The sequence below is a fragment of the Leopardus geoffroyi genome, chromosome C1 (genome assembly GCF_018350155.1).
Source record: "Leopardus geoffroyi isolate Oge1 chromosome C1, O.geoffroyi_Oge1_pat1.0, whole genome shotgun sequence".
NCBI lineage: Eukaryota > Metazoa > Chordata > Mammalia > Carnivora > Felidae > Leopardus > Leopardus geoffroyi.
The window spans coordinates 34,514,393-34,534,379 of NC_059328.1; the positions used below are offsets into that span (position 1 = coordinate 34,514,393).

At 51.6% G+C, this 19,987-nt stretch overlaps 1 protein-coding gene across 5 annotated transcripts in view; it reads left to right on the forward strand.

Annotated features, from left to right (window-relative positions):
* Nucleotides 1-18,008, forward strand: part of ST3GAL3 (ST3 beta-galactoside alpha-2,3-sialyltransferase 3) — a 191,545-nt gene extending 173,537 nt beyond the window's left edge. For 3 of the 5 annotated variants that reach the window (XM_045477018.1, XM_045477019.1, XM_045477022.1), the window contains 4 exons: nucleotides 2,262-2,366; nucleotides 10,422-10,568; nucleotides 10,766-10,912; nucleotides 16,947-17,155. In XM_045477018.1, the coding sequence (XP_045332974.1) occupies nucleotides 2,262-2,366; nucleotides 10,422-10,568; nucleotides 10,766-10,912; nucleotides 16,947-17,036 (489 nt within the window). In that variant the 3' untranslated portion in view covers nucleotides 17,037-17,155. Of the gene's footprint in view, nucleotides 1-2,261; nucleotides 2,367-10,421; nucleotides 10,569-10,765; nucleotides 10,913-16,946 lie in introns of all 5 variants that reach the window. The other 2 variants (XM_045477020.1, XM_045477021.1) reach the window with 1 other exon arrangement.
* Nucleotides 18,009-19,987: the final 1,979 nt, after the last annotated feature.

The following is a 19,987-nucleotide window of genomic DNA, read 5'->3' on the forward strand; positions in this document are numbered from 1 at the left end:
CTCCACGATGCCTCTCCATGTCTTCCCCTTCTATTTCCCCACCCTCTCCAGTCCAGCTTCCAGACCTGTCTCTCTGCTGGCAGCGACCTGATTCCAAATCCAGTGGACTCAACCTCTGCCTCCCTTTAAAGGAACAACTTGTCAGCAGATACCCAGCGAGCATTTGCTGTGAACCGGGCACAGTACCGAGTTGCGGGGATAGTCCCTGGTCTTATAGGCTCGTGGCCAAACTCCTGGGAGGCATGCTTCATTCCTCCTTCTCCTTTGCCTTCTGTATTCATTCAGTCTCCAAATCTGGGACCTCCCCCCTTTAAAAATAACCTCTCTTGCCTTATTTCAGCAGCTTCCTATCTCCCTGCCTTCAGTCCAGTCACCCTCCAGTCTGTTCTCCAAATCTGTGTCCAAAAGAATCCTCCTCAAGTGTCCCTCTGGTTGGTTCCTTCTCCTGCTTAATGGTTCCCTTTGCCTACATGTTGCCACTCTCAAAGGGCCTTCTTATGCCCACACGTGGGTATCACCTAGAAACTTGTCCGAAATGCATATGGAGCCCCACCTTTGGCCTGGTGAATCAGAACCGCTGGGGGCGGGCCCAGCCCTCTGTTGTAATGAGCCCTCCAGGAGGTTTGGATACAGGCTCAGCTGTGAGAACCACTGGCCTGCAGGATAAAACCAGGCTCTGTGGCATAGCGCCCATGACCTGGCCCCTGCCGACCCGTTCCTTGTCCTTGCCCCTGCCCCTCTTTCTTGCACCCAACATACACCCTCCACTCTGTGCCGGAATAGAGAGATCCTATATCCCACCTCCTCGCCTCACCTGCTCCCCTTCATGAGGCTGTCATAGATGCCTCTCTTCAGAGTCCCCACTGAAACACTCCTCCCTCTGTTACACCTGAGGGGTCACTGCCCTGCCAACTCTTACAAGCCCCCAGAGGACCGGGACCATGGGGTTTGTCTCTGTAAGTCCATCGCCTCCAGCAATGTGTTAAACACAGTTGGCCACACGTAAATGAATAAATACATGTGGAAACTGAGGCCCAGAGTAAGGCAGGAACCTCTGGAAGAGTCAGGATTCCAACCCAAGTCTTCTGACCCTCAGCCAGGACTCTTTCCTCTTGGCTGGGCTGCCTCCCCCTTTCATGGCCCTGGGAGGTCGTTCTTTTAGATCCAGACCCTTGCTCTCCTCTTGCTTCTCTGGGGCCTCTCTTTCCTTTAGCCATGTTTGATCTTCTTTTTGCAGGTCAAGATCACTGTCCTTGATAAAAAAAAATGAGAACTGCACGGTGCCTGGCGCTTTGCCTCTTTCAGTTGTCTGTCAACCTCATGAAGTCGGCCCCAAGCCGACTCCTATTTCTGTCCATTGCTTTTGCCAAATATAGCTTTCAAACGGTTTTTTTGACCCTCTCCTCAAAGCACACATCAAGATAAATTCCAAATGGACTAAAAAGTAAAATATAAAAATACAACCAAAGGGAACTTTGAAGTAAGTAGAATAGAAATCACATCCCCGGAGGGAAAAGAACTTTCAAGGGGTGGACGCGCTAGGAGAAATGAGACTTAATAATATATGAAAATTTAAACTGAATTCACAACAATGAAGAGACTGGATGCCACAGAGCCTTGGAAAGTGTGTTTGGGAAATATGACAGACAAATGGTTATTGTTGTGAAAGTTGACAAGAAAACCATTAGGACCCCAGCAGATAAAGGGCAGGAGACTGAGCAGATCACACAGAAGGAAATATAACTAGTAACAAAAATATGTTTAACCTTCCGGCAGTCAGAGAAATTCATGCGAAGACAACAGGATGCCATTATCACCCACCACATCTTTAAAGAACATGTTTAAATGATCATACGTGATTCTGGCAAGAGTTCAGTGACAGCTGCTCTCAGAGGCTACTGGTCGGAGTATAAACGGGGACAAGATTTTTGGAAAGGAAATGACATTTGGCACCAATAGCCATTACCCAAAGGAAGGACAGATCGGCACACAAAGATTGTTATTAGAGTGTTATTTAATAATGGCCAAACCCAAATATAACCTGAGGGGTCTATTATGTAAATGATAGTTCGGTGACGTGAAGGAGTGCTGTCCTCATGGCTGTCCTCACAGCCGTCCTCACGGCCGCCCCCCCCCCCCCCCCCGCCATACTCCTTTGGTGCGGGCAAGGTTGGCAAAGCAGTGCTGGGTTCGGTGTTGGGAACGATGATTCCTCTGCCTCAGCCCATGTCTTCGGGGTTCGTTTTTCCTCTTCTGTACAGTGGGGACAGGAAAAGCTTCCCCGTGTGGCTCCCTGTCAGACTGCCCTCAGGAGCGAGCAAGACAGTACACGTGGCGACGCTGGACACAGTGTGCTCCCCCTGCAGGTGATGGTCCCCTTCTGAGAAGCGAGATTCAGCCAGGCAAGGGCCCAGGAGTGAGTGCGTCAGGGAGAGCACGGGGCCTGGGCACAGGGCAAGTGCCACTTGGGCGGGAAGGTCCAGCCACCCCATTTCTCAGCCTCCAGGACACTTAAGTAAATTTGCCTTGGACCCTAACCAGCTGCCCGTCTCAGCCTCTTGGAGATCGTAGATGAAGTTTGGGGCACAGAGAAGAGCACTGGTAGTGAGTGTGGTACAGTTGGTGAATTAAAAATAATTCAGTATAACTGGTGTGCGATATGAGTGCAGTGCCCCTGTACCGGGGCGGGAGGGCACTTGGTTCTCCTCCTGCCACACCCCTGCCATGGAGTGAAGAGGAGTAAGCAGGCCAGGAGGGAGCTGCCCCCCGCAGGCGCATCCCCAGGCGCTAGACCACTACCAGCTGCTAGAGACCTCAGAATTTCTTGCACTAGCAGTGGTCAGTCCACTTCCTTCCTCCTAAAGAGAGAATCCACCTCCCTGTGCAGACCCCTAAGCCCAAGGAGGGCTGTTTGCAGGGAGGTGGAGGTGCGGGCTGGGGAGTCTGCTCACGTGTGCACAATGCTTCTCGTGGCGTGGGGTGGGGACGGGAGTGGAGAGAGAAGGGAGCCGGGCTGGGGCTGTCTCTCCTCACAGCACCACGGCTCGGCACAGATCTGCAGGAGGCCGGATTCTAAATTCAAACCTGGGTCCCCAGGTGGTTTTTCAAGGGAGAAGAGAATATATTTTTATTTAACAGCTTGGTACCTTGGTTTATAACTCTCAAATATTTAGAATCCAAGATCCAGACATGTGGTATCTGGACTTCCATTTGAAATTTTGTCCCTGGCCCCACAAGCGATGGGGCTGGCCTGCATGTATGTGGGGGGGCAAGGGCTGCAGACGAGGCTGAGTAGGCAGAGGACAGACGGTGAAGGGTCTTGTGACGGGTCTTTGGTATAAAGGTCACGTCGAGGAGCTCGGACTTCATCCTGTGGACTAAAAAATAGCAGAAGCCAAAGAGCTGACTTGTCACCAGACATATGACACGTGTGACTTCATTGTCATAGCCCCAAAATGCCATGAAGCAGAAACTATTCTTATTTCCCCTACTCTATAGACGAGGATAACAAGACTTAGATAGGACAAAAACATAGGCCAGGAACACAGAGTGAGCAGTTAAGGTGTCAGGGTTCAAAAACAGACCTGCAGAATAATTGGGGCAGCTCAGGCCGCAAGCAGGGTGGGGTGAAGCTTGAAGGTGGGAAGCATATGGTCGCACGGTGAACCAGCGCAGAAGCTGCAGATTTGGTAGTTGCTTAGTCCCCAGGCAGGAGGGAGAGGGCAAGGTCACGGGAGATGGATCACTAGGTTTGGGTTGCTGGGGAAGAACAGTGGCAGTGGATCCTCAGGGGAAACAGAGTGGATAAGAAAACAAGCCTCTTGGGCCTGGGTTTCTTCAGCAGGGGACTGGACCACATGCTCTTGAAGGTCTCTTTTTGTATGATTGTAATCTGCATTTTGAGGGTTGGTTGTCTGGAATACTATAGAATATGTCTGCACAAAAAGAACATGGTTTATGTCTAGCAGGCACCCAAGTATTTGTGATCTTTGTGATTTGCAATCATTAGCTTTGAAGTATCTGCATCTGTAAATAGCTTCTTTTCGAGCTCTTCATTTTGCTTCTCGTTCTGTTCCTGTGTCACCTTGCCCTCCCTCCCATTTTATATGCCATGTGTGTGAACATTTTCGGGGTATGTCTCCTCTGTATTCTAAATAAGCACAGCAGGTATTCTAAGCCTCTTTTTTGGCTCTTGCTCACATTATAATCATCCTACCATGTATTGAGGTCTTTGTATACTACCCTGTCTTTTCCACTGAGTTACAGATTCCTGTTGGTTTAGGAAAACAAAAGCAAAAACCAGACCCACGCGCTGAATTATCCTGACAGGCTGTCTCCGTGGGCAGTGGAAAGCCACTGAACATTCTAGTCCTCCTGAGAGTGTGCAGGTCAGACCTGTGCAGGGAAGGGAAGGAATTGAAGGTGGAGGTGGGCAGACCTGGTAGCTGTTGGGGTGACCCCAGGGAGAGGGGGTAGCCTGTCCCAAGGCAATAGCAGCCGGGAGCCCGAGTGAGTGCGCCCACCCTGCTCTGGGCCGCGGGACACCAGCCCAAGGTCAGCCTCTCTACTCCCAGATCTCTCATCTCCTGAGGGAGAGGGAGGAAGGGGCTGCGGAAGGAGACCTGTCCAGGGAGGCACCTTCTTCCCAGAAGCTTTCCCCATTGCTCCTGGCTGTTGCATCAGCGGGAGGCTGGCGGCTGCACACCCATGAGCTGGGTCCAGGCTTGACTGAGGCAGGGACATTCCTGGAGGGGGAGGGACTCGACAAGGAATGCAGTCCACAGCTGGCCTTGAGGAGAGGTTTGACCATTCTGGGGCCAGCGTCATGGGCTGGCTTTATAGGACTCTGTGTTGTGTCCTGTGGGGCAGGGAAATGAGCTGTGAGAGGCCTGGGGCCAAATTTGGGCAAGCCTTCTGGGACAGGGCTGCGTTGTGGGGCCGGGCTTGGCACCCAGCGGGGGAAGGCTCCGTCGCCCACTGCCCTCCTGCAGGGAACCAGAGGGAAAAGCAGGCTTCCCCGTGTGAACGCGTGTGTGTCTGTTTACTGGCCTGCGTGGCATCCGGCGTTTCCGACCACACCCTCTCCTTGCCTCTCCACTTCTGTGACACTGGCTCACAAACATAATAGACGAGACTTACTAAGCTCGCGCTATGTGCCAAACATGGTGCCAGATGCTTTTGCAAAGTGCATAGCACCTCGCACAATCCTCACAACAGTCTGGGAAGTGGGTCCTGTCATCCCTGTTAGGCCCGAGGAAGTTGAGGCTTGAAGAGATGATGTGACGGCCCCCAGGTCACACACGTGTCGAGTCAGGATGCGAACCCCGGTTTTCCAGACTCCAAGGCTCCTGCTCTTTCACTCGCATCCCTGTCTGTCTCATGGTTCCTCTTGGTCTCCCCCAGGTGCCTCTGCTTCCACCTGCCCCCTTGATGTTGGTGGGTATGGGGTTCTCATCCCTTCTCACCTGATACCCGAGATTTTTTTTTCCTTTCCAAGTTTTTATTTAAATTCCAGTTGGTTGTCCAAAGGATACAAAAATGCTGATTCGAAGGGGCACACACATCCCAATGTTTATAGCAGCGCTATCAACAATAGCCAAAGTATGGGAAGGACCCAAATGTCCATCGACAGATGAATGGATAAAGATGTGGTATATGCATGCAATGGAACATTACTCAGAAAGAATGAAATCTTGCCATTTGCAACAATGTGGATGGAAGTAGAATGTATTATGCTAAGGGAAATAAGTCAGTCAGAAAGCTAAATATCATATGATTTCACTCATGTGGAATTTAAGAAACAAAACGGGGTAAGAGAAGGAGAAATAAAATAAAAACAGAGAGGGAGGCAAACCATAAGAGACTCTTAAATACAGAGAACAAACTGAGGGTTGCTGGAGGGGAGGTGGGAGGAGGGATGGGCTAGATGGGTGATGGGCATTAAGGAGGGCACTTGTCGGGATGAACACTGGGTGTTACATGTAAGTGGTATGTTAACTAACTTGGATTTACATAAAATTAAAAAAAAATAAGGAACAAATGATCATAACTGACCTCAGAAATACCTGTATTATTGTCTAAAAGCAAAACAGATAGATAGATAGATAGATAGATAGATAGATAGATAGATAGATAAAATTCCAGTTAGCATACAGTGTAAATTTAGTTTCAGGAGTAGAATTTAGTGATTTATCACTTACATACAGCACCTGGTGCTCATCACAAGTGCCCTCCTTAATCCCCATCACCTATTTAACCCATCCTGATACCAGAGATTCTTTTTTTTTTTTTTTAAGTTTATTTTTGAGAGAGACAGAGACAGAATGCGAGTGGGTGAGGGGCAGAGAGAGAGAGGGAGACACAGAATCCAAAGCTGGCTCCAGGCTCTGAGCTTTCAGCACAGAGCCCCACGCGGGGCTCGAACTCATGAGCTGTGAGATCATGATCTGAGCCAAAGTCGGTCGCTCAACCGACTGAGCCACCCAGGCGCCCCACGATACCAGAGATTCTTAATCAGAAGTCAGCAGATCCCTTGAGTTCGGGGATTCTGTGAACCTCTGCAAGGGTTGCAAAATGTAATGTGTATGTGCCTGTATATGTTTTTCTGAGAAGAGAAGCCATAGCTTCTATTTTAGGAGACAGGCTGGTACTTGATATTTTATGGCTGGGGAAACACCGAAATACCCAAATCATATCTTAGTCTTATTGTTCCTCCTTTCCCTGAAATTCCTAAGGAGACTCTGCCTCAGGACAGTGACAGATGGGGAAAAATAAAACAGAACCACTGACTTGTTCCGTATGCCAGTTCCCAGGGCTCTCACGCAGGGCTCCCTGGGACTTGAGACCAAGGGCAGGCCTCCTGTCCCTGTGGGACCTACATTTTTCCCCTGAGGCAGGGAGCAGAGGCCAAGATCAGGAGCTGGGCCTGCGCTGCATGGGAGCAGGGAGTCAAAAAGAGAGGCGTGTGTGTGTGTGTGTGTGTGTGTGTGTGTGTGTGTGTGAGAGAGAGAGAGAGAGAGAGAGACTTTTTGCCTTATCCCAGTAAATGTGACACATTCAGTACCCTCAAACCTAAGTGGCCAGGTCAGCTGCTCCTCCTCCCTGCTGAAGCTTTTATCAGATTTTCACAGAGGGTTTGAGGTGATAAGCTCATTTGCCAGTTTTGCATAGTGGTCACATATGGGGCTTCAGACGTTTCAGAGAGGGTGTCATGGAGAGAGCCAGATTCTGAAGTTGGATCCAGCCAGACCATTTCCTCGCCTCTCTGGGCCCCAGTGCCCTCCGTGAAATGGGATGTGGGGCACCAACCAGGTGACCCCTATTCACCCCAGAGCTGCTGGAGGCAGAGGGGAGGTCTCATTCCTCCTCAGCTCCGGGCCCCAGACTTCCTGAGGTGGGAATGGTAGTGATGGTGATAAATAGCGTGGAGAAAGAACGCCCATCTTGGTTTTATGACACTCGGGTTTGAGTATTGGCCCAGCCACTTGTGTGACCTTGAGCATGCTACTTTGTCTTGGGATCTGTAGCTGTGAAGTGGGGGAGAATGGAGGAGATACAAATCAAGTAATGTCTGTGACAACTAGCCTGGAGCCTCGCACACCCCAGGCTGTGCCTGTTCCTGGCTCTCCCAAGCAGCCCCTGTGCCCTCTGCTCTTCACGCGTGGGGGACAGGCACAGGCGGAAACCCCGGGGGGAGAACTCTTGGAGCCTGCCAGGCTCCGCAGAGGGGACAGGGGCCTGGCACAGGCTGGCACCTGCCATTCCTTTCCGTCCACACCTGGCCCTCCCAGGAGCGTTTCCTCCCCAGGTCTGCGTAAGATCTGGCCCATGTCCACACTTCCCTTTCCTACTGGGTACTGTCACCCCTGACCTTGGGTCTGTGGGATTCTAAGAAGATAGAATTGAAAGAAGCAGATGACCAAGTAAGCCAGGATGGGCTGAAGATACGAAGAATTTAATGTGGATTCCTGGTGTTCTGGTTTGGAAGATGGATGGATAGTAGAAGAGAGAACACAGAAGGCAGAGCAGATCTGGAGAAACCAGAAGAAACCAGGTCCGTGTCCAGCAACAGCGGATTGGTTAAATAAGTTACAGTGCATCTTAGTGACACAATTCTTAGAAAACATACTTTTGATGTCTATAACATTGAGTTATACAGATGTATCATTTAATCAAACCTCTGTTGTAAGCCTCTGGATTTTTTTTTCACTTTTATGAATAACACTGTAATAAACACCTTTTTCCAAAGGTCTTCACCATTCTGACTACTTTTAGAAGAGAAATACTGCAGTCAGCAGATATAAAAACAACTTTGAGGCTTTTGATACATATTGTCAGATTGCCTTTTATTTTTTATTTATTTTGAGAGAGAGCAAGAGCGTGCATATAAGCACGGGAGGGACAGAGAAAGAGGGAGAGAGAGAATCCCAAGCAGGCTCCGCACTGTCAGCACAGTGTCCAACGTGAGATCTTGCTGTGAGATCATGACCTGAGCCGAAATTAGGGGTCAGCCACCTAACCTACTGAGCCACCCAGGTGCCCCTCACATCGTCTTTTAGAAAGGCTCTACCAATTTTACTCCTATAGCAATACCGGAAAATTCTACCTAGGTGTGCATTCCACCACAAAGCGCCAGGATACACAGAGACACATACACACGCATACACATACTTTAGAGGGTAACAAATATATATATTGCTCTACTTCCGGGCTGTCTTGTTTCACGGATCTTTGTATCACACACAGATTCTTATACACGTATCCCATATCTTAATAATTGCAATTTCATAATATATTCTTAATATCTTATTTATTTATTTGTTTATTTAGAGAGAATGAGCAGGGGAGGGGGCACAGGGAGAGAATCTCAAGCAGGCTCCAGGCTCAGTGCAGAGCCCGACAGGGGGCTCGATCCCACAACCGGGGGATCATGACCTGAGCTAAAGTCAAGAGTTGGATGCTCAACCAACTGAGCCACCTAGGCACCCCTGTTAATATCTAATTTTTAAATTTGGGGGCTATTCTACCTGTTGAATATTTTGGGTGGGTTTTTAGAATCCTTTTGGTAAATTTCAAAAGCCCTGTTGGGATTTTTCTTAGACTTCTGTTAGGCCTTCATTTATCAGGGAGGGTGTGCCATTGTGTTAATATTCAGCCTTCCAATCTAAAAACATGGTTTATCTCCAATTTTTTTTCAAGTCCTCTTTTTATATCTCTCGATAAAGGATTGTAGTGGTTTTTTTTTTTTAATTATAGTTAAATTTATTACTCAGTTTTGATGATTTTGTTAGGATTGCAGATGGGATCTCCTTTGTATTGTATCTGGTGACTGTTTTCTGTTGGAGTACAGATCCCATTACTAAATTATTCTGTGCCTTCTAAGTTTAGTTGATTGTTTTAGGTTTTCTAGGCGAATAACAAACACCCTGAAATAGTAGGTTAGAGTCCATGGCTTGGTAATGCCTCCAGTCTGCAGGATTACTGTGACTCTCTCCAGCAGTACTGAAGCCCAGTTGTAAGGGTGGAAAAGGTGGGTGAATGGACTGAGCCCACGTTCAGGGTTTCCCTAGGTTGGGGCAATCGAAGAGCAAGGGGGCAGGGGACTGAGGGAGCTCACAAGAGAGCTGGCGTGATCTGCTTCAGGGACTAGACCAGGAAGGGGTCGTGTACTGAACAGAAATGTAGGGCTGGGAACTGGAAGAAGGGAGAGAGTCAGGAGATGAAGGTGTGGCCTTGGAATGGATGCTGGGATGTCGCGTTTCAGAGCTGATGCCTTTCCCATATGGGACTGCACTCCCTGAGATCTCCACTTTGCTGTTAAAGAAACTGAGGTTCAGAGAGCTTGTGACTTGCCTAACGTCATCTGCCGCTAATCAGTGGCATACTATGTTCCTCTGTGCCTTACTAGCTCACGTTCTGTCCTTATTTTTCAGGTTCACTTTAGAACAGTTGACTGAAAGCAAGGAGACAGCAGAAGGGAAAGGAGGAGAGCCCAGCAGAGCAGATAGAAGAGAGAGGGCAGGGTCCTCGTGGGCCCCTCAGCTAGTTGCGAAGGGCAGGGGACAACTGGCCCACTGGGTCTTCGTGCTGATCCAAGAATCCCCTCGAACGGGAACAGCACACCCCAGTGCCCCATGCTGTGTGCCCCTGCCCTGCAGTTCACTCCGTGTCCACCATCATACACCGTGGCCCCGCCATGTGCTCTCTGTTCCCCACCACCTCCTCTTGTGACTGTCATACATCCCGTGTCCCCCACCACACACACACGCACACCAGGTCATCCCTCTACCACGGTGTTTATTCCACACAGGCCCCACCTTGTTTCTCATTTGCCTGTACACACTTGGGGTCCGGCCACGCACGCACGCAGCCCCATCGCAAGCTGTGTGCCCAGCTCATGCCCACTTACGCTGTGTCTACAGAGTGCGTCGGATGGCTTCTGGAAATCTGTGGCCACTCGAGTGCCCAAGGAGCCCCCTGAGATTCGCATCCTCAACCCGTATTTCATCCAGGAGGCCGCCTTCACCCTCATCGGACTGCCCTTCAACAACGGCCTCATGGGCCGCGGGGTGAGAGAGTGGGGCCCCGGGAGAGGGCAGAGGGGAGCTGGGTCAGAGATGCTGTGGGAGGGGAGGATGGGGTGGCAGGGTGAGGGGCAGAGGGGCTTGTTCCTCAGAAATGGAACTCAGCTCTGATGAGTGTTGCTAAGGGTCTCAGCCTGACTCGGTCCTCCAGCTGAATTCTACACTTCCTCCCTCCCCTCCAGAACATCCCGACCCTTGGCAGTGTGGCAGTGACCATGGCACTACACGGCTGTGATGAGGTGGCGGTTGCAGGCTTTGGCTACGACATGAGCACACCCAATGCACCCCTGCACTACTATGAGACTGTGCGCATGGCGGCCATCAAAGAGGTGCCGGGCTGGCTGGGGGGCAGTCCCTTGGGCAGGGCCGATGGAGGGGTGTCCCAGCACAAAGGAACAGAAAGGGGTGAGCCAGCAGCTGGTCTGGCTGCCCAGAGCTCGCAAGAAGGCTCTGCCCTGCCCTTAGCTAAGTTGGATCCCTGAAGGTCCATCCCTGCATTCAGGTCTCTGACCACCGAGCGTCCTCTGTGCCCCTGAACCCAGCACTCCTTTCCCCACCCTTCTCCCCAAACTTTCCCTCCCTGACCCTCTCCCTGCCCTGGTCCTGCACCTGCCTCATCCTTGCTATTCCCAACCCTCATATGCTCATCCTGGCACCAGCTCAGGACCGTCTTCTCTACTGCAAGTCCTACCTTCCCCCCGAGGAACCACCCACAGACACTGCCTCTCAGTCCCTGTACCTCTTCTGCCCCTCCCCGCCCCCCTCCCCCCCCCCACAGAGGAAAGCACTGAAGCTCTCTATCGCCCAGCATTGCTTCCCAAGTGATCCCTATATTCAGGTGCCTTAATGTTCCAGAAGCATGCCAGGTCTCCTGGGCCATCAGTCAGCCTCTTCTGATGGCATCTCTGCCTTCACGCCCAGGGCCCACGTAAGCCCCTCTTACAACTCCCTCCACCTCCACCACCAGCCTTCCACTGATGCCAGCCTGGAACCTGCACATCTTGGGCCAGGACTTCGAGCAGCTTCTCTGATCCCACAAGGGAATGAGGGGTGGAGGGGGGGTTGGAAGACGCCTCCCATCTGTGCAGATTCTATAAGCGTAGGGGTTCCCATCTCAGCCAGTCGTCCTTCTGCTCACCGCTTATTGGTGCGCCCTTCTCCAGCCCAGAGGCCTGCCCTCCCTGAAAGCTCCCCCACCCTCTTGTCCTGCGGGGAAAACGGAGGCTGCGGCAGGGACTCTGTCAGCTCCTGCTGGCTCGTGCCCGCTGCACTCCTCACTCCCTCCCAGCCTGGCTTCCTCCTCCACCTGCCATGACTCCCACTAAGGTCACCAGTGACTCACCTCAAGGCTGCCAAATCCAGTGGACACATGTTTCCTGACCTCTCGGAAACATGCTTTATGTTGACTACTCCTTCCTCTTTGAAACTTTTCCTGCTCGGGCTTCGGAGTCAGTAATTTCTGGCGTTCTTCTGATTTCGCTCGCCAGTCTCTCTCATTCTCTTTCTCAGCGTCCTTGATTTCAGAGTCAGCATTCGCTAGGGCTCCATCCTGGACAGTCTTCTCTTGCCGTACACGTTCTGTGGGAGATTGACACCCCCATCCGTGGCTTCAGTTGCCATCTGTATTGTTTCATGCTTGGGGTTCACTCGGGCCACCTCAAGTAATGGGAAGTTATTGCAAGAATGTAAGAGAGACTTGGGAAACCAGAAACTGCCTTACGGCTGGGCCTCCTGTGGCCTGGAATGGGATTCAGGAATAGGGGGCCCATTTCAGGTCCAGCACAGCTCCAGAACTGTCTGTCTGACCCCATCACCTTCAGCGGTGACTGGCTCCAAGCCTGCCTCCTGATTGCCAGGAGCCTGTTGGTCTTTCCATCTGTCTCTCTTCATGTATCTTCTTGCTTTTCTTGTCCCCTGCCAGCACCCATTCTGAACCACTGGCACAGCTTTTACCTGTCTCCTGGCTTCTCTTTCCTCGTATCTGTGGTCTCTTACATACTCCCTTTGTGTAAATTTTGTGTCGGCGTTTCAGGCAGAGGGTGAAAGGCTGTAGACACGGGCAGTAGCCAGGTCACTCAGGACTTTCTGTGCCATGGTGAGGAGCTTGGACTCTACTCTGAAGGCCAGAAGGAGCCATGGAAGGATTTTAGGCTGTAGATTAGTACATAGTAGGCCACTGCGCCTGCAGCATGAAATACAGGGGCACAGACTTCAGTACAGAGAACAAACTGAGGGTGGCTTTGGGGGAGGTGGGTGGGGGGGGTGGCTAAATGGGTGATGGGCACTAAGGAGAGCATTTGTTGGGATGCGCATTGGGTGTTATATGTAAGTGACGATCACTGTTCTACTCCTGAAACCAATCAATACTACACTATATGTTAACTCACTTGAATTTGAATAAGTAAAGGAAAAAAAAAAAAAATGAGGGGCACTAGGTGGAGACAGAACTAGCTGGGAGGCTGTCACAGCAGTCTAGGCAAGAGATGAACACCCCTGACCAGGAACTTTTCAGTGTCAGTGAGAAGACAGAGAAAGAAGCAGAATTTTAAATCCGCAGGGCCTGGGCTTGCCTCGGTACGGGAAGAAGGTAGAAGGGACAGCACCTTCCCTGAAAAGCCCTCTGGTGGAGACTGTTCCCTTTCTTCGGCGCGCCAGATCTCCGTTTTCAGGCCCAACCGCCCCCGCCCAGCCCTGTGAAACAGGCTGGCTTGAGGCTCCTGGCGTCTGCCGCACCCCCTTCATGCAGGGCACTGAGGAGGTCAAGCCATGACATCAAATGGCCTGGGTTCAGAGCCTGGCTCTGTGCTTTCCTTTCCTTACCAATAAAAAGGGTAATGACAGCACCTACTACCTTGGGGGAAGATTAGACGTGGTGATGCTTAAAAAAAAAAAAAAAAAAAAGGCCTGGCACATAGTAAGCACACATAAAGGTCCACCAGTATTACCAATATTAATGTTTTACCCCTGCTTCTCACTGTTACCTCCCAACGTCCTAGACGAGAATGCACTGGAAATGCTGGTGCCTGGGCTCAGGGTCCCTGCTGTCACCTTTAGTGTCTCCAGTAGGCAAGTGAACCAGGCAACACCCTGGCCCCACCACTGCTTCCCCTCCACTCGGCCCATGGGCCCATTCTCCAGGCCCAGCGGGAGCGTGCAGGCTGTGGAGGCCAGTGGAGCAAGGATTGCATGTTGGGGGATGTGCAAGGGGCGTCAAAGGAGTTCAAAGGGGAGAAAAGTGAAAGGACAGAAGCGATAGGAAGGTGCAGGGTCACGGATACCAAGGGAGCAGCGTTCATGGACCGTCTGCCACGTCGGGTGCTGTCGAGAAGTCCAGCAAGATGAGTACTGGGAAATAGCCAGTGGCTGCACCAGTGAGGGGGCCCCGTGGACGGTGGGGAGAGCAGCTTCCAAGGCCGGTGACCAGGAGCTAGACTGCTAGCTGAGCGGTGAGTAGAGGGGGTGCAGAGAGGACAGAGAGGCAGGCATGGTGCATAGGATGTGCTCCCGGGGAGCGTGGACGAGGAGGAGGAGAGGGACAGAGCAGCAGCTTGCCCGAGGCTTACACAGGCTCACAGAGGTCCGTGCCACCCAGCAGAGAGACCCGGTCTGGAAACGTCCTTTTGTGAGTTGTGGTCACAGCTGTCTGTTCAGATACAAGGCCAGCATGGATGGAATCGCCCAGGGAGCCGACAGGGTAGAAGTGTGGGCGGTTGGGGCAGCACTGGCGTTTAATGACTGGCTGAAGGACGGGGAGCCAGAGATGAAGACAAAAAGGGCTGTCACAAAGACAGCTGCCTCCAGAATTCGGGGTTCTGCTGAGGCTGGGGACCCAGGACCACCAGAATTCTGCCCTAGCCCGTAGACACTATAGACAACACAGTGCAGATAGTTCTGGTAAGCTCCCATGCCGTCTGTATAGAAGGGAGAATGAGGAGGGATTTCCTGGTTCAAGAGAGCTACACCCCAGGGCCCACCTTTTTGTTTGCTCTTTCATTATGGACACTGTCAAACATGTTTATAAATACAGAGAATAACGAATTGTCAAGTACCTGTCACCCACATCCCTCAATTATCAGCCCATAGCCACTGTTTCATCCGTTTATCCCTCATGCACCCCTCCTCACTGATTATTTGGAAACAAGTCTCTGATATTGTATTGTTTCAGCCTTGATGAATATTTCAGTAACTTTCTCTAAAAGAGAAGAGCTTTTTGAAAAGTATCGCAGTACCGCTATCACACCTTTAAAAAAATGAATAATCCCTTAACGTCATAAAAAATGTCTAGGCTTGGGGCACCCGGCTGGCTCAGTCAAAAGAGCATGCAACCCTTGGTTTCAGGTTCATGAGTGTGGGCCCCACAATGGGGATAGAGATTACTAAAAAAATAATAAACTTAAGGAAAAAAATGTCCAGTCTTCCACTGAGCTTTCAAACATTGGTGATTCCCAGTGGGTGTTCTTAAAACTAACCCATCAGATCAATTGCTTCTTGCTGGGGGTGATGGAGGGGATACGTAAGCAGAGAGTAGTGTAAGTTTCTACATTTGTTCACATCCTGGCCCTACCATTCCTCTAAGCATCCATTTTCTCTTTCTCTCTTTCTTTCTTTCTTTCTTTCTTTTTCCTTTCTTTCTTTCCTTCCTTCCTTCCTTCCTTCCTTCCTTCCTTCCTTCTTTCTTTCTTCTTTCTTTCTCTTTTCTTTCTTTCTTTCTTTCTTTCTTTCTTTCTTTCTTTCTTTCTTATTTTTTAAATTGTTTTAGTTTATTTATTTTGAGAAAGAGAGCACAAGCAGGGAAGGGGCAGAGAGGAGAGACAGAATCCCAAGCAGGCTCTGTGCCATCAACGCAGAGCCCAATGTGGGGCTCGAACTCACAAACTGTGAGATCATGACGCGAGCTGAGATCCAGAGTTGGTCACACAGACGCTTAACCAACTGCGTCATCTAGGCGCTCCTAAGCTTACCCACAAAATCTAATTTCATTCAGTACATATTTATTGAGCACCTACTCTGTGCCAAACAGACCCTGCCTTCAAAGAGAGAGTGTTCCAGAAGATGGACTTTTCAAGGAATGAGGGCAAATCACACTGCAACAGGGAGGGGGCAATTCACAGACAGCAGAATATAATGACAGAAGCCTCAAGGGAGCCAGAGGTTTTAGGGAGTTTGGAGGAACCGTTGTGTAGATGGACCAATAGAGAGAGGAAGACCCTGTAGACCTTCAGGTGTCATGGAGTGTGGATTGGGGGAGAGGAGAACAGTCCCCACTTGAAATGCATCTGGGGTACACTGTCCTTAGGGGCAGCTGGGTTTGTGGTTAGCATAAGAAGTTGAAGGGGAGGGGCGCCTGAGTGGCTCAGTTGGTTGAGTGTCTGACTTCGGCCCAGGTCATGATCTCATGGTTCACGAGTTTGAGCCCCGTGTTGGGCTCTGTGCTGACAGCTTAGAGCCTGGAACCTGCTTCAGATTCTGTCTCCCTCTCTCTCTGCCCCTCCCCCACTCATGCTGTCTCACTCTCTCTCAAAAATGAACATTTTTTTTAATTTAAAAAAAAAGTAGAAGGGAATACTCAGAGAATATAGGGAATTTTGCCTGCGTTTTAGATTGAAAGGATCTGGCCAGTTGTACAAAATTGACTGAATGAGAATAAGAACAGGACAGAGCCCTGCATCCTTAGCACCAGTAAACAGTGCTTGTTAACATCGCTGTGAGGCTTGGTGCTGACCAACCCAGCAGAGCAGTCAGGTGGGTACAAACTATGAAGAGGCTGTCCACGCTCACTGAGTCAATCAGTTAGCCCTTTTTCATCAGAGACTTAGCCATCAGAGCCTCCTGGTGGGAGTACTGGGGACAGGAAAGAGCCTCAGCCTGGGTGCAGTCTTCCCCCAGGAAAGCCCCAGAAGGCAGCATCTTCCCTATAATTTCCACATTAACAGAAAGGTGAGCCTCTTGGTCTTGGGCCCCCTGGCTCCTCTGATCTGAGAGGCAGGATTTCATCAGCTGCCCCCAGGCCTGGAGACTGGATTGCATCAGGCCAGAGGATGACTAAGCCACCCCACGCGGTTCTCTTTCCAGCAGGGCCCACCCGCCAGGCCTGGGCCAGACCTAAGTGACTCACATTGCCTATCCTCAGGGTGCATAGGACCTAGGTGCCCTGGACATACGGCCAGACAAGGAGGTGCTGAAGTCTGTGGGGAACAAGGTTGGAAGGCCTACATCTAAGACTTGGAAGAGTAGAAGAGGCATAGTTCTCCCAGTGTGGGGAAGGAGGGAGGATGAACCGTGGCCCTTCTGGAGCATGGGAGGGTGGTGGTCAGAAGAGGGCACTGAGCTCAACTCATCACATCTCCATGTCTTTCCTTCCAGTCCTGGACGCACAATATCCAGCGAGAGAAAGAGTTTCTGCGGAAGCTGGTGAAAGCACGTGTCATCACCGACCTAACCAGCGGCATCTGAGGCGGGCCCAGCACATGGCCACGGAGGTCCTGGCACCGCCAAGAGCAAGCAGCAGCCACCACCACCTGCCCACTTCATTGGCCTTGGTCTGGCTCTGCCTGAAAGGCACAGGAGTCTTTAGACCCAGAGAAGGACAGTGCCAAGTGGCCCCAGGGGTGGCGAGGCCTTGGCAGGGCAGCCAGAGCTGTGTCTGCCCAGAGGCCAGCCTCAGAGACCAGCACTTGGCCTCATTCTCAGCCTGGGTCCTTGAAGCTAGAGGGCCAGGAGGCCGCCAGCCGTGCCCAGCAGGCCCAGCATGCAAGAGGTGGACGTCAGGCAGCAGGGCTGCTGCTGGAATCATTTCTCCAATCAGTGTTTGGTGTATTATCATTTTGTGAATTGGGGTTGGGGGGAGGGTAGGGATAATTTATTTTTAAATAAGGTTGGAGATGTCAACTTTGGTCCACTTGCCATACAGAAAGAGGCCCACTAGGGGGCCTACCGGGTCGTGGTGCCAGTGGGCTCCCTGTAGAGTAGGGGTGCCATGACTAGCCTGGACCCTGCTCGGGACTACAGGGGAGGTGGGCAAGGTCTCATGCCAGCCCTCTCCAGCTCATGACACTGTTTGGCCTTTCTTGAGGAGAAGATGGGGTATTCCCATTCACCAGCCCCTAACTACCCCACAGGGAAACCCTGGAGCCATCATTTAAGCCAACAAGACAGCCCTTGGGTTAAGCAGAAAGAACTACAGAGCCTGGGAGATGGGGCCTGGCCCAACCTGATGGGAATAGTGCCCCCCCTCCCCAGCTGCAGCTGATCCATAGGACAGCGCCCCAGCCTGGACTGACCAACCTGGCAGCTGTTCTGGACTTCAGCAATGAGACTGTCAGGTCCTTGGGTTCTGCCTTTAGCTTGGACCAGAGGGAAGTGAGGCTCAAGGACCTTACCCAGGCTGTGGCAGCCATCCTGGAAGCAATAAAGCTCTTCCCCGAATCTGGCCTCCTCTTGCTTTCTCTGACTTTCCTGGAAGAGGCAGGAACCTGGGGCCTCAGCAATTATGTGAAACTCAAGGGCCATCTCTCTAGCCCACGCAGATTCCTGGGTCTCTTTCCCTTCTCGTGTCAACTGCTGGACGCGGGTAGCTACCTGGGGGCCTCCTGAAGCCTCTCCCATCCCACAAAGTCCTACACCCTGTTTGCTTTAAGAGAAGCAGACCAAAGGTAGAAGGGCATGCCCCAGAGTCTACCCTAGTCCTCCTAAAGGAGCCACTGAAGTCCACAGCCTTACAATAGCACCTCTGAGTGCCCAGAACCCCAGTTCTGCCAGCAGGGACAGAGATTCCTACAAGTATAGGAAAGATCTATACTGAGCCTCTGACACAGGCTCAAAGACCTTACCTGCTCCTGGCACCCCAGGCTGAGCCCTGGGGAGAGTATGTCCCACCCCAACCCAGAGCACAAAGGGTCCCCTCTCCCCACACAGAACAAGAAGGCACAGCCCCCTCTGGGCACCCTCAGGTGAACATTAGAAAGGCTATCCCCACCCCCACCCCCTTAGAGCGCTAGAGTCTAATCCCTCCCTTTCCAGCATCCCCAGGCAGGCCCGAGAATGGGACAAACATACACCTGCATCTGAAGCCATGGAGTGAGCTTCCTGCCAGAGCTGCCACTATGACAGGCTGGCTGGCCCCCTCACCTCTCACCTGCCATCCCAATCCAAGAGTCCTTGCCATCCCAAGGACCACCACCTTCCCACCTGCCCCCTTACTGCCGTGGTTTGTCCTCAGGCAGAAGCCTCCTCAGCTGAGGGGAAAGCAAGACCCTGAGAGACAGGCACACCCAGAACTCCCTTGGGATTTTGCTGGCAACTGGGCACAACTCCAAAGCACATCATGTTCTACGGGAATGGCACCCCCTGGAGTTGTACAGGGCATAAGCTGCATGCCTACAAGAGGCAGCCACGGCTGATAAAGCCCCAGGTTGCGAGAGGCAGCAAAGAGAGGATCTACTCACTGCGTGGCCCCTGTCCTACCAGGGTCCTGTCAAGCCTGCGGACAGCCACTACCAGTTTTCTGTGGTCTGGCTTCTGCACAGAAACTGCTCTGACAAAAGCTGTGGTTCTCAGCCCCGGCCATATGCCAAAATAACCTGCACCGATTGGGAAAACGGCACATGCCCACCCCAAGATTCTGATTCAGGTCTGGGGTGGAGCCCAGATGTGGGTGGTTTTAAAAGGTCCACAGGTGGTTCTGATGCATAGTCAAGGTACAGCTGGTCCACACACGTCCCCTGAGCACTTTCATCCCCACCCATGGCTTCCAATTGTCAGTTGGTCAACAATTTCCAAATTGCCATCTCCACCCCAGCTCTCTCCACGATGCTGCAGGCTACAGATTCAGCTACTTCCTGAACATCGCCGCTAGGGTAATTCACAGGTCCTTCCAACTCCACACGTCGTCGGACACTGAACTCGTGAGCTCCTGTCCTCCACATGCCCCTCCTCCGGGAAGCCCCAGCCGCCAGCATGCATCGCCTCCACCTCATCACCCAGGCCAAAGGCATACCTTTGTCCTACCTCTTCACCCCATCCAATCAGGGATCAATTGAGTTTTCAAGAAGGTGTGCTTGCGAAAGAGGCTTGCAGCCCTCCGCTGGCCCCACGCTCTGCCTCAGGCTCCTCTCTCCCCAGCAGCCTCCTTACATATCCCCAGACCATCCACCCCACTGCGGCCAGTCTCTGAAATGCTTGTCTGGTCACACCATTCTCCTGCCTGAAACCCTTCAGTGGTCCCCAGTGCCACCTGGATAAAGGCCAGACTCTAGTATGACACACAGGATCTGGCCTTTCCTTACCTCTATCCATGTTACTCACTCAACCTCCACCCCACCTGCCAAATTGCCGTAATTAGGCACCTGAAATACTACCCTCCAGCTGCTACCTCAAAGCCTCCGCGCATGTTTCTCCTCTGTGAC